Here is a 12,487-nt window from a genome sequence, read left to right as displayed (position 1 = left end):
AGTTTCAGATGTCTGTGAGCCATCATATGGAATCATTTGGGATTCAAACTTAGGTTCATTGGAAGAGCAATCAATATTCTTAATTACTGAACCATCTCTCCAGCCCAGTTTTTCTTTGAAGATCTTCAGATTCTAAAACACCTAAACATGAACTGGGGAGATGGTTTAGTGGGTAAAGTGCTTGCTGTTCAAACATGAAGAGCTGAGTTCATATGAGAATCTGTATAAAGGCCTGGGCATGTTGGCATGTGACTGTAATCACAACACAGGGTGGGAAGGTGATGCAGGAGGGTCCTCAAGAGCTGATCCAGCTACTCCGGCTGAAACAGTGAGGTACAATGAGAGACCCTTGTCTCAAAAACCATGGCAGAGAAAGATAGAGGAAGACACCACATATTGAGCTCTGGTCTCCACAGAAACACGTGTATGTATGTATATTCATGAACATGTACACAGGTATACAACATACACACACAAATACATAACAGAAAAATTACCATAGTGGGTTAGGGGTGTGGCTTAGTGATAGAACATTTGCTTAGTACATGAGAAGCCCTGGATTTGATTCCCAAGTGCACACACACACACACACACACACACACACACACACACTATCATCGCCACCAGTGGCTTTCTGTGTTTTGTGATGCTCAGGAGCTCTAGGTCTTTAGAATTTTATCACATTGTAAGAAGCCTTGTTCTCACTCATATTCATCACGTGGCAGTCACCACTTTCTCTCTGCTCAGCCCTAGATGACCACTTTTTACTTTCTAAGTGCTTGGTTACTTTTAAAAAAATCCAAAAAACATTCATATGATTGGAGTTATGCAGGATTTATTTTTGGATTGGCTTATTTCACTTGATATAGCATTATCAAGGTCAGGATCTCCCTTTTGGAAAACTTGATAATATTCCATATGTGTGCATAACATTGTTTTTCTACTTATGTTGCTTGTTGATGCTGTTGGAGACAAGATTTCCCTGTGAGACCAAGCTGGCCTCAAACTCGCCATCTTCTTGCCTCAACCTTCCCAGATTATAGGCATGCATCCCATGTGTGGTTGCTATTTTGTTTGTCTTTGACGCAGGATCTCTGGAGGTCAGGTTATCTGCGAACTCTTTCTACAGACAAAGGTGACCTCAACTTATTGCCATCCTCTTGCTTCTGCTTCCCATGTGCCAGGTTACAAGTAGGTGCCACCATGCCTGTCTAACTTTTCTTTCTTTCTTTCCTTCTCCCCCTCCTTTCTAAAAACTGTAACTTTATTGCTATTTGTGAGTTTCCTCATGGTGAATCTAAAACAAGAAGTGTGCCACTTGGTCCTGAACTCACAGCTGAAAAGTGATTCTAATTGACAAAGGGGGTGGGGACATGAACATTTTGCAGGAGCCCTCGGCCACAAGGTTTTTCAGTGATCTATGAGAAACAGAGTAAGTTCGTCACTGATAATTTCACAATGTGAGTGATTTCATAAGTCATTGATATTGCTCCAATACAACAAGAACGAAAGTAGAATAAATGTATTGCTCATTGACCTTCTGAACTGAGAGCAATGGGGTCACTGTTTTCCTTGTCTGTTTGAGACATGGCCTCTTTCTTGCCCAGCTATCCTGAACTATCTGTGCAGCCCAAGCTAGTTTAAACTTTGCAACTTTCCTGCCTCAGTTGAGCAGCTGCCCTAGTTTGATTTTTGCTTTCTGTGATAAAACACTGACCAAAAGCACCCTGGAGAGGAGAGGGCTTATTTCATTTTAGAACTAATAGTCCATTGTGAAGGAAAGTCCGAGAAAGAACCTGGGACAGAACCAATGGAGGAACACTGCTCACTGGCTTGTTTTCATGCGTTGCTCAGTCTGCTTCTTTTAAACAGCCCTGGACCACTTGCCCAAGGAGGTCATCATGCATGGTAATCTGGGCCCTCCCACACCAATCAATAATCAAGAAAATGCCTCCCCCCCCAGACTTGCCTACAGGCCAATCTGTAGAGGCATTATCTCAGTTAAGCCTCTCCTTCCCAGATTAATCTAGCTTGTGTCAAATTGACAAAAACAAAGGTACAGGCCAACAGACACAAAGCAAGTGTGGGTTTTTATCTTTCTGCAGGAGCAGTTGTTGTTTATTATGTTTATTTGTGTCTGGGGTGTGGGTTTGTTTGCTGTGGCCTGCTCCTCTCACTGTATGGGACCTAGGAACTGAGTTTAGACTGTCAGGCTTGGCAGCAACTCTTTCATCCACTGGTCTGTCTTTCTGTACTTGTTTGTTTGTTGCTTGTTTTTTAGGACATAAGTTTTTGGTGATATAATTTCTTTTTTTAAGGTAAAGTAAACATGTTACTGAATCACTTTACATTTTTCATGACTTTTTCTACATCTATTTTGGTCAGACTTGCTTCTCAGTGGGAAATTAGTAGACACACCAATCTTAAATAAATAAGTGGTTGGACTTGCTGGTTCTTTCACTTGACAGCAGTGTAGAAGCAGCAAGTGCTTTATTACTTTTATTATAATATAATAAAATATAACAAATATAAATTATTCTTATTTAGCAAGTGTTACATTTCCAGTTTAGATCCACAGTCCTCTCCCTGGTTCTGACTTGCAGCTAGCCACAGCACCTTTTATCAACACTGGGGCCCGATGGGAAACCACAGATCCATCCTGGTGTTCAGGACTACCGTGTTCCGTTCCTGTGCTCTGCAAGCGAAGGGCTGTAAATGTACCTTTAGACATCTTCAGGCCACAGTGGGCTCCTCAGTGGTTGTGGGCAGCGAAGGGGGAGCCAGAGAACAGTAATAAAGGGATTATCAAGTGTTTGTCTTTATCCAGTTGCCCAATTGTAATGAGGAAAAAAAACAAAACTGGGGGTAGATACTTCTGTGGCCAGAGCCTGCCACGACCATAGGCTGTGCAACTGTTCACTCTGCCAACTCCTCCAAGGGGGACTCGGGCACATCTTGTGGTCTGAATTGCTGTCATCTCGACTCCATTCTCAAAGCCCATCTGCATTTTAGGAGATGGTACTCTCAAGTGACGATTAGTATAATAAGGACCAGCAAGATGGCTCTGTGGATGAAGCTTCTTGCCTCCAAGCCTGACAACCTGAGTTCAGTCTCTGGGATTCACATGGTGGAAGGCAAGAACCAACTTCCAGAAGCTGTCTCTTGAACTCTTCATGAGCGTGCGATGGCTAAAAAAAACTGCATTTTGTGTTGGTCATCCATCTAATAGCGGTTTATTTCTGATTCAAGTTCCTAAAAGATGAGTTTCCTATAACTTTGATTTCTTGACAATCACCCAGAATATACAGCCATGACCATTTGCTTGTTAGGACATGACTAACTACTGATTTTGGCTTTTGTAACCTCTTTATGCAGATACTCAAAGTCTTCTTGTGAAATGTACAAGTGGAGACTGTGGGTAGATGGGCTATAATAAAATGAAACTTTTATTAAAAAAAAAGTCTTAAAAAAAAAAAGTCTTCTTGTGGTTTTTTCCTTTAAAAACCCTTCCCTCATTTCTCTTCTCAAGGCACATCTTGGCTTAGAGACTGTACCCCTGCTGGCAGTTTTAATAAACTAATATGTAAGAGTTAGCCAATAAGAAGCTAGAGCTAATGGGCTGAGCAGTGATACACTTAATACAATTTCTGTGTGATTATTTTGGGTCTAAATGGCTGGGAACCAACAAGCACTCTCTCCTTCTACAATCACATCTTTATAACTTGCAAGTACTCATCTTAATAACTTGTACTTGTATTTTGTTGAAATTTGTTTGGTGAGGCTATCCTTTTAAACTCGCAAAACCTCTCAGCTATCAAACTGCATCAGAGATCTTTGAGTAGGATAAAATTTTACTTGAGTTATTGATTAAAAAATGACAGAGAACTTACTTGGTTGGCACCTAGAGCTACTCCTCACGGTCCTCCATGGTTGCTGAGGATTTTATTTTTCTTTTCCTGTTTAGCGCAGGGCCTGCCAGGCTCCAGAAGATCCTGTGGGCTGAGAGATCTGTAGGAAGACAAGCCTACCTTCACCTGAGGAGCTAGGCTGTCGATTCCACTGATTCTGTCCACGTCTGGAGACCTTCAGCTTAGATGAAAGGCAGTTTTTTCAGTGGTCAGTGCTTGGCAGTTGAAGCAAACTGCGGATGGATGTTTTGTGCCCATTTTTCTTCTGTCTTCTTTGGAGGAAGTAGAGTGCTGCTGCTAGGAGCCAACTTGTCTCTTTTTATTATAAAAACGTTTTTAATAATTAAGCATTTAAATGCCATATTCCCCAGATCTCTGAGTAGATGAAGGCTGTTTGCCGGGTATAGATAAGTTATAACTATAGCATAGAATCTGCCTGGAGAGCTGAGACGGAGCTTGACCGTACTGGCTCTCAACTTAACAGGTAAAGCAGGGTTGGATTAAACATATAGTATTTTATGTAAGAGACTTAAAAGTACATACCAATTTAAAACATGAGACCCATAGCCATGAAGGCTGTTGTTGGGGGCTGGAATGGGAGAATTCACCACCAAAGCTGCTGGTGTGTGGAGAGGTCAGTGTTGAGGCAGATAGAACGCAGAGCTGTTGTAAAGAAACCTGGTTCCCCAGCCCAGGGTTCCACGAGTCCTCAGCTGGCCCATCTGTGGGCGAGAGGGAACATGGAGAGCCTAGCTGAGTCACCAAGTACCAATGTTACAGTTTAAATAAAAACTCTGCACAGTACCCAAGTGGCAGCAGTGGGCAGCGGGTCCCAAGACCATGGCAGGCTACAAAGGCAGCTGGGTCCAAGGAAGAGAGCCCCTGAGTGGCCCACAGGCCATGAGGGCCAGCAGGTCATAGGCATGAGCTGCATGGTAGGTAAGAGACTGAGACAGATAGACACGCCATGTAGAATGAGGTTGGATATTTATTTAGTGGGTTATGGAAGAGAGAGAGAGAGAGAAACTGAGGCGGGGGAGGAGCCACAGCAACAGTTACCTTTTTCGGGGAGAGAAGGAAAGGAAGAAGCTTGAGCTGCAAGCAGGAAGGAAGATTTGCAGTGGATGGGGGTGGGGGTGGGGGTGAAGAATGGGGGTGGAGGGGAGTAGGGGAACTTGTCTCTTAAAGGGACAGGACAGAACAGGTGCCCTACTGTTTAGAGAACAGACACAGCTTGTGTTAGCAGTGTCCATGCTCCTGGTATCCTGGGGAAAGCATGATATAAATGAGACCAGGAAGAGGAAAAAGAGTAGAAAAATACATTCAAGTGGGAAAGAGACAAACTAGAGAGCAAGAGGCAGGAGAAGAGAAGCCAAGAAGAGGAGTGTGGGGAGATACAGAAAGATGAAGGCTGGAACCACAGAGGAAGATGGACAGATAACATCCTGGACACAGGGAAGGCCAGAAAGAAAAATGTAACAGGAGATGGCGGCGGGAGAGAAAGGGAAGAGAAACTCAAAATGAAAACATTTTGAATAATGGAGCAGGAGAAACAGCTTTCAGTTGGAGAGGCGTTTGCTGCAGAAGCACGAGGCCTGGTGTCAACACCCGGGACCTGCATCTAAAGGAGAAGCAGAGGGTGGCAGTGTGCTTGGATCCCAGGAAGAGAGGGTGATCTCCAGGGGGTTCCTAGGCCAGTCAGTCTAACCTAATTGGCCAGCTTCAGGTCAGTGAGAGAGACTGTCTCAAAAAGTGAAACTGGGGGCTGGAGTGATGGTTCAAAGTTTGAGAGTGCACGCTGCTCTAGCAGAGGACCTGAGTTCAGTTCCCAGTACTTATATGGGGGCTTAGGGTTGCTTGTTCCAGGGAATCCAGTGCACTTTCTGGCCTCTGCGGGCTCCTGCATCCACGTGGTACATATAAATTCATAAAGGCTCGCACTGACATATAAATAAAAAATAAGCAATATTAAAAATCTAGAAAGTAGCTAAGGAATTACACTTGAGGCCGACATCTTACCTCCATGCATGTATGTGCCCTCCGAGAGGGAGGGAGGGAGGGAGAGAGAGAGAGAGAGAGAGAGAGAGAGAGAGAGAGAGAGAGAGAGAGAACTTTGAATAAAGATCAGTTTGACCCAGTGTATGCAGCAGCGTTTTTGTAAGGCAGTGAAGTGGAAATAAGAGAGGCCCCTTTTCTTCCCAGGAGGAGAGTACAGCTGCCAGGGCAGACAGAAATGGTAGATAATTTTCTGGAGGGTCAGGTGACCTCTCCACCTGTGCTTACCATAAACTGGTTGAAGCGTTCACATCCCACACAGCTCCTGACTTTATCACAATGAGGGTGTGCTCTAGCCATGGAGAGTTCTGGGCACACCTGCGACAGACATCTGGTCTCCATATCCAGTTGAGGTCTGGAGAGTGAGGCTGTGAGATTGGGGTTCAGACTACATGAGGGATGTTGGAGGGTTAGAAAAGGGTAGAGAAGAGAAACCTGCTTAGGATAGGAAGGGGTCCTCTGGAGAAGTGTCTCCCTAAGGCCAGGTCCAGGGTTAGCCTAGTTCCAAGGGAACAGACAGGCACTGTAGGTCTCTGGGATGCAAAATTATGAAGCCTGGGTTTTCTTTTTTTTTATTTACTTAATTTATTTATTCAATGTGTGTGTGTGTGTGTGTGTGTGTGTGTGTGTGTGTGTGTGTGTATGAAACCACCCAGGTCAGAGGATAACATTGGACCCCCTGGAACTGGAGTTACAGGCTGTTGTGAGCTGCAACTTATTTGCTAGAAACTGAGTCTGGGTCCTCTGTAGTAGCAATAAATCTCTTAACTGCAAAGTCATGTCTCCTGCCCTGGAAGCCTGGGTTTTCTCTATTTCCTGTTTAGGCTTCTCCCTCAGGACATGCCCTGAATCTACAAACAAGATCTACAAACGTCAGGGCCTCATGCCAGGCATGGTGGCAACATCTTTAATCCCAGCTTTTGGGAAGCAGAGGCAGGTGGATCTTTGTGAGTTTGAGTCTAGCTTGGTCTACATGGTGAGTTCCAGGACAGCAAGAGCTACATACTGAGACTCTGTCTTAACAAAACAAAACAGAACAAAACAAAAGTTAATGATTGATCAGCAATGTAGATATATCCTTAGTCCTTCAGCTGCAGCAAGATTTGGAGATCCACATATAAACCTCCTTGCAACTCTTGCCTGTGAAGATTAATCATCTGTCTCAACAAAAAGAAAAGGACAGTGCTAGGGAGGTTGGCCTCTGCTGCACCTGCCTCCACAGAGGTCTGAGGTGAGACAGTTTGTGGTTCCAGCACCTCCAACCTCTGACTTGCCCTTATGGGGACTGCACAAACTATTCTGCCAGGGCTTCTATTTCTTTACTGGGAAGTGGCTCTAACAACAAACCCAAACATGAAATCTGTCCAGAAAAGCAAGCAAAGTGAGAAATAACCCAGATTTTTTTGACATATGTTCTCACACCTTCATTGTACTTATTATCAAGTGTTTTATTATTTCTGAGGCAAGGGTTTACTCTGTAGCCCTGGCTGGCCCGGACCTCTCTTTGTAGACCAGGCTAGCCAAGAACTCGTAGAAATATGCTTGCGTTTGCCTCCTGGGATTAAAGGTGAGAACCGCCACGATTGGACTTGTTTACTTTTGAGCTAGGGTTTCACTGTGTAGCTCTGGCTGGCCTGGAACAGGCTATGTAGACAAAGTTGGCCTCAAGTGCACAGAGATTCACCTGCCTCTAGTTGGGACTAAAGGTGCACGCCATCACTACATCTGACTGAGTGTTTATTACTAGTTGTTACGTGTTGGTTTGTGGATAGACGCATCATTGAGCAGAAGACATTTCTAGCCTCTCTGAGAGTTGGTATTTCAGTTGTGGTAGGGAGGTGGGGCGCGGAGTGGGGGGGGGGGAGGTGTTGTAATTTTAAGTAGACTTGGGAGTAAGGCGCTAGCAATGTGGGTGTGGCTGCCTGCTGCCTTTCTCAGATGCTGAGAGAACACAGACCATCTGGTTGGGTTCTTCGCCTGTCTGTAGTTGAGATTAGTTTCCGGTAATCCTAATTTAAATAGGTTCCCTTTACTCTAGACTGGTAGGTAAGTGTGTGAGCCCCAGGAATAGGTGAGGAACCTAAGATCTCTGGGAAGAGATATCTGTACATGAGAGTAACACTAGCAATGTATTTCTGACCTCGGCAGTAAGGTGCACGGCCGTTTTAGCTAATTATATCAATTGCTAATACACAACTGGACTCCTGTAGACCGTAAACTGTGCGACAATACGGGTCGTGGAGGTCTGGGCGAACCACTCAGCCTTGACCTGCCCACAGGCGCCAGGAGCTTGGAGAGCTCGGTGCCTGGGGCAGGGACTTCAGGCGTTCTCTGGGCGGGGAGAAGGGCGGGTCCTGAGCTGGGCCACACCCACTTCAGGGTCTGGCGCGGGCGGGCTGAGCACTGCTTAAAGAGCGGTGCGGAGGCGCGCTCACCATACTGTCGCGCGCACAGGGCAGCACACGTGTCTACCGGTGTGGGTCCTGAGTTTCACCCTGTCGCTCAGAATCGAGACCAGACCCCTTTTGGTGTACGCTCACCCTGGCTTGCGTGAGCGTGATCCACGCAGTTCACTGCGCTCACGGAGCCAACTTGGTCAAGCAACTGTCCCGGGAGCGGCGCGCGGGGGGCACCGGGCACTGCGCATGCGGAGCTCCAAATTCAAACAGCTGTGTCAGGGCTGCTGGACTGGTGGACCGCTGTAACTAGGGGACTCGTTCACTAGGAGGTGGCCACTGAAGAGCCATGGTGGACCGGGGTCCCCTGCTCACCTCGGCCATCATTTTCTACCTGGCCATCGGGGCGGCGATCTTCGAAGTGCTGGAGGAGCCGCACTGGAAGGAGGCCAAGAAAAACTACTATACACAGAAACTGCTTCTACTGAAAGAGTTTCCGTGCCTGAGCCAGGAAGGCCTGGACAAGATCCTACAGGTGAGCCGTCGGTCGCCTGAATCCCCCACATGCACCTGAAACATTTGGGGCTACAGCGGCGTTTTAGTGGAGATTCCCCCTCCTACGACTTCAGATGACACCCTCCCAGGCCCAATGAGAGGTCCCGGGTGGTGAGAAAATTCCCCATTAGGTGTTTGGTTGAAAAGATCTGTGTCTCTAGGCTAGAGACAAGGGGATTCCCCACGCGCGTAGACTTGGTTAGAACCTAGTACGTTCCGAGAAATTTTGGGGTTGAATCCAGGGTGAACTGGGCCCTGTGGTGGCTCAGTGTGGGTGTGCGGGTGCCTCCCTCTACGGAGGGAGGCTGTGGGACGGATAAAGGCGTTTATCTTTCCTTGGAGACGCTCCCGGCGTCCGGGAGCACGGCCGGGTGCCACCCCTCGCCTCTCCACCTCCTGCTTCAGGGCCTTTGCCGCGCCCGCTCGATCTTTCTTAAGAAGCCCCCAGAGCCGTCGCGGGCAAAGACTTAAACCCGCGGGTCGCTGCTCTCAAGAGTTGGGCAGGGGGCTCTGACTTGTCCTGAGTGCCCCGGAGGAAGGTCTGTGGCTGGAATGCTGCGGACGCTCCCAGTCTTCCGGGAAGTCTTCTCAAGTTAAGACGTCCCACGAAGACGCGGAGTTAAACTTTGTCAAAGTAGCAGGTTGCACAAACGAACACAAACCCAGTGAGTCCCATTTCTGGGAGGGAGAAGAGTGCGGGTGAGAGGAAGTTTCTTCAGTGTTGGTTTGTGGAGTCTTTTATCTGAAAATGCACACACCCAGGAAGGAAGGCATTGACCTTACCGTGGTAAACTTGGCTGACCATCTCAACCAGAACGTTGAGCCAGCTTGGGGTCAGAGGTCTCTCAGTACCTGTTTCTTGAGGGCTCAGCCCTACCATCCATTCCTGTGTGGATGGCCCCCTATCAGTAATGGTAGGATTAGATTGGAGCAGGGATAGATTGTCTAAGCTATTGTAGATCTGATCAGACATCACCTCCCGAATTATTTCCACCTGTCCTGTCTCTCACTTTCTGGGCTCAGTTTCCTGTTTTGTCAAATGAGAACAAACACAACTTCATCATTGTCCTACCCTGGACTGTTGAAAACTTTGAGAAAATCTGAACACATCTTACTGGTATTAACCTCCTTTTTTGCCTCCAGTTTGCAGATAGACATTCACAGAGATAGACTTGTAGGCTGGTTTACACTACCAGGTGAGGTGTTGCGTTTGAATAAGGTCATCTGTCCCACACACAGTTTCTGGGGGTGAGTTTTAAAAGACGTTTGGTCTTTGAAGGGGTTCTGGAAAGACCCAAGTACCCCCTGCTGGGGGCCTGCTGTGTCTGGGTGTGCTGAAGGAAGAGGGTGGTCAGTTTATGGTTTCCCTGGAGGAAACAATATCTCTGGGGGAGACTTTTTGTGTAGTTTGCCCTTAGGGCTTTGTTTAGAGGGGGGGAAGGGCAGGGGAGGATTAAGGGGCTTGAGCTGCCTTTAAAGTGCCCCCCCCTGTTCCTCCCTTGCCTTGGCGGGGGGGAAGGAAGGAAAGAATTCTCGGCTAAATGTGGGAAAATAAACTTCAAAACACAAGGAGAAGGGAGGGGAGTAGGGGTTGCGCGGCGGGTACATCTGGTGGTGGTAGCTTTACAAGCCGGGCGGCTTCCGTAGGGTGTTTGATAAAACAAAATGCCCTTTATTTTGAGGTCTGTCAGCGGTATCTCCACCCCCAAAGTGGACAGGTAACTTTCAGAAGAAAGGATTTGAACAACATCAGGCCAGTGTGATTTGGAACAGATTCTAGATGCTTGCTTGAATGAATGAAGACAGCCCTGTCACCAGTCCCCAAAAAGCCTTGTCAACTCCAACTGGGCAAGTCCCTCCTTTGAAAGGAAAAACCCAAGATATGAAGGACCAGTGAAAGCATTTGCCAGCCTGTCTCGGCTTTCTGATCTGTGAGTTGGGGTGCTGCCCTCAGGCCTCAGGAAATTGGTTTAAGGAAAAATGAAAACTCGAAAATCTTCCTTCCCATCTGGCTGCCTAAGGCTGCCTGGGTATTTTCCACCTGAATTACTGGGTTTTAGCTGGTCTGAGTTGCCCTGGTCATCACAAAGCCCCTTAGTTGAGAATTCCTGGGGTGGGAGCAGGAGGTAGCTATGCTTGGGTGGGGGGTTACCGGGGTCAGACCTTCCCTTCCCTGCTCCTGCTGAGGGTGAGCTGTGCCTTCCAAGTGCCCTGCACCCACCACCAGCCCGGGACCCCGTGGCTGCTCTCTTTGCCTTCCTACTTTCTGAACTCTCACTCTAGTGATAATGGCACCTCATTATTATTGTTATTTTTTAAGGCAGAGTCTAAGAAGCTCGCGCTGGCCTAGAACTTACTCCACAGTTGAGGACGACCTTGAATTCAATCCCCCTGCCTTCACCTCTTGTACTTACTATACCACTTGTGTGCTGCAGGTGCGGGGTGGGGTAGAGCTCGTGGCAATTGTACCCTATGCAAGCACTCTACCCACTGAGACGGATCTCCAGCTCTGGTTTTAGTTTTTTTTAATAGATCATATTTATTTATTGGCTTCTTGATTGATTGGTTGAGTAGGATCTTACTAGGTAGCTCTGGCTGTCCTGTTCATTATGCAGAGCAGGCTGGCATCAAAATTGGTTCATTTATATGGTCTTATTTATTTATTTTTTATTTGAGACAGGGTTTCTCTGTGTAGCTTTGGAACTTGCTTTGTAGACCAGGCTGGCCTCAAACTCACAGAGATCCGCCTGCCTCTGCCTCCCAAGTGCTGGGATTAAAGGTGTGAGCCAACACCGTCCAGCTAGTTTTTTGAGATATAGGGTCCTGGTTTGTTAGTCCAGGTTGCCCTTGGATCATCCTGCCTGATCCCCCTGGATACTGAGATTATAAGCATGGACCTCTGTGGTTTTTTTCTAGCTGTTTGTTAAGTGTAATCTTTTCCTTTTTTTTTTTTAAACCCAGCAAGGGGAATTAGCATTGATAGTACATCTACTGTATTGGAGACTGGACACTGGTTAAAATCGTCCTCATTCTATGGAAAGGCACAAGCTGGTATTGCCTCCTGGCTAAGCCGTTTCCTCATCAAACCAGTTAACTTACTTTAGCCTCAATTTCCTCACCTTCAAAATGAGCAGTTTGGTGAGGCTCCAGGAAAGAAGGGAGGACTGGAAGTAAGCAGGCTCTTGCCGCTAACATTTATTGAGTTTTATGGAGCTCTCCCTGAGTAGGGCATCCTGCCAAGTACTTTACCTGCTTGCTTCAGGTGCTTATAGTGACCTCATGCATTAAGATAAGGCAACCGACACTCAGTTAGGGTGGAAGTTAAAGTGGTCACAAGGACAGAACCTTGGGATCATCCCCAGGCAGTACCCACCTTTGCCAGCCCACCTCAGGGGTGTTGCTTTAAGTGAGCTGAGTTAATTGGTTCAGCTTGACTTTGGACAGCTGGGAAGTTCTATTTTGTGTTTCCTCTGGAGCAGGCATTGGCACACAGGCTTCTCCGGTGTGGCTGCCCTTCGTTTGGCACGGCTTAATTAGGAAGCCCCTCTTCCCTTTCCCTCCCCGAAAGTAGAA

The 12,487-nt window shown here is 47.0% G+C and overlaps 1 protein-coding gene across 1 annotated transcript in view; it reads left to right on the top strand.

Moving 5' to 3' along the window:
• Positions 1-8,389: 8,389 nt before the first annotated feature.
• Kcnk5 (potassium two pore domain channel subfamily K member 5) overlaps positions 8,390-12,487 on the top strand; it is a 41,788-nt gene continuing 37,690 nt past the window's right edge. Inside the window, exon 1 of the mRNA XM_075949656.1 lies at positions 8,390-8,894. Within this exon, the coding sequence (XP_075805771.1) occupies positions 8,709-8,894 (186 nt within the window). The 5' untranslated portion in view covers positions 8,390-8,708. The remainder of the gene's footprint in view (positions 8,895-12,487) is intronic.

Source organism: Microtus pennsylvanicus, chromosome 15 (assembly GCF_037038515.1).
Source record: "Microtus pennsylvanicus isolate mMicPen1 chromosome 15, mMicPen1.hap1, whole genome shotgun sequence".
NCBI lineage: Eukaryota > Metazoa > Chordata > Mammalia > Rodentia > Cricetidae > Microtus > Microtus pennsylvanicus.
The sequence above is the reverse complement of the archived record's forward strand: the minus strand, read 5'-3'. Positions and strand labels throughout refer to the sequence as shown.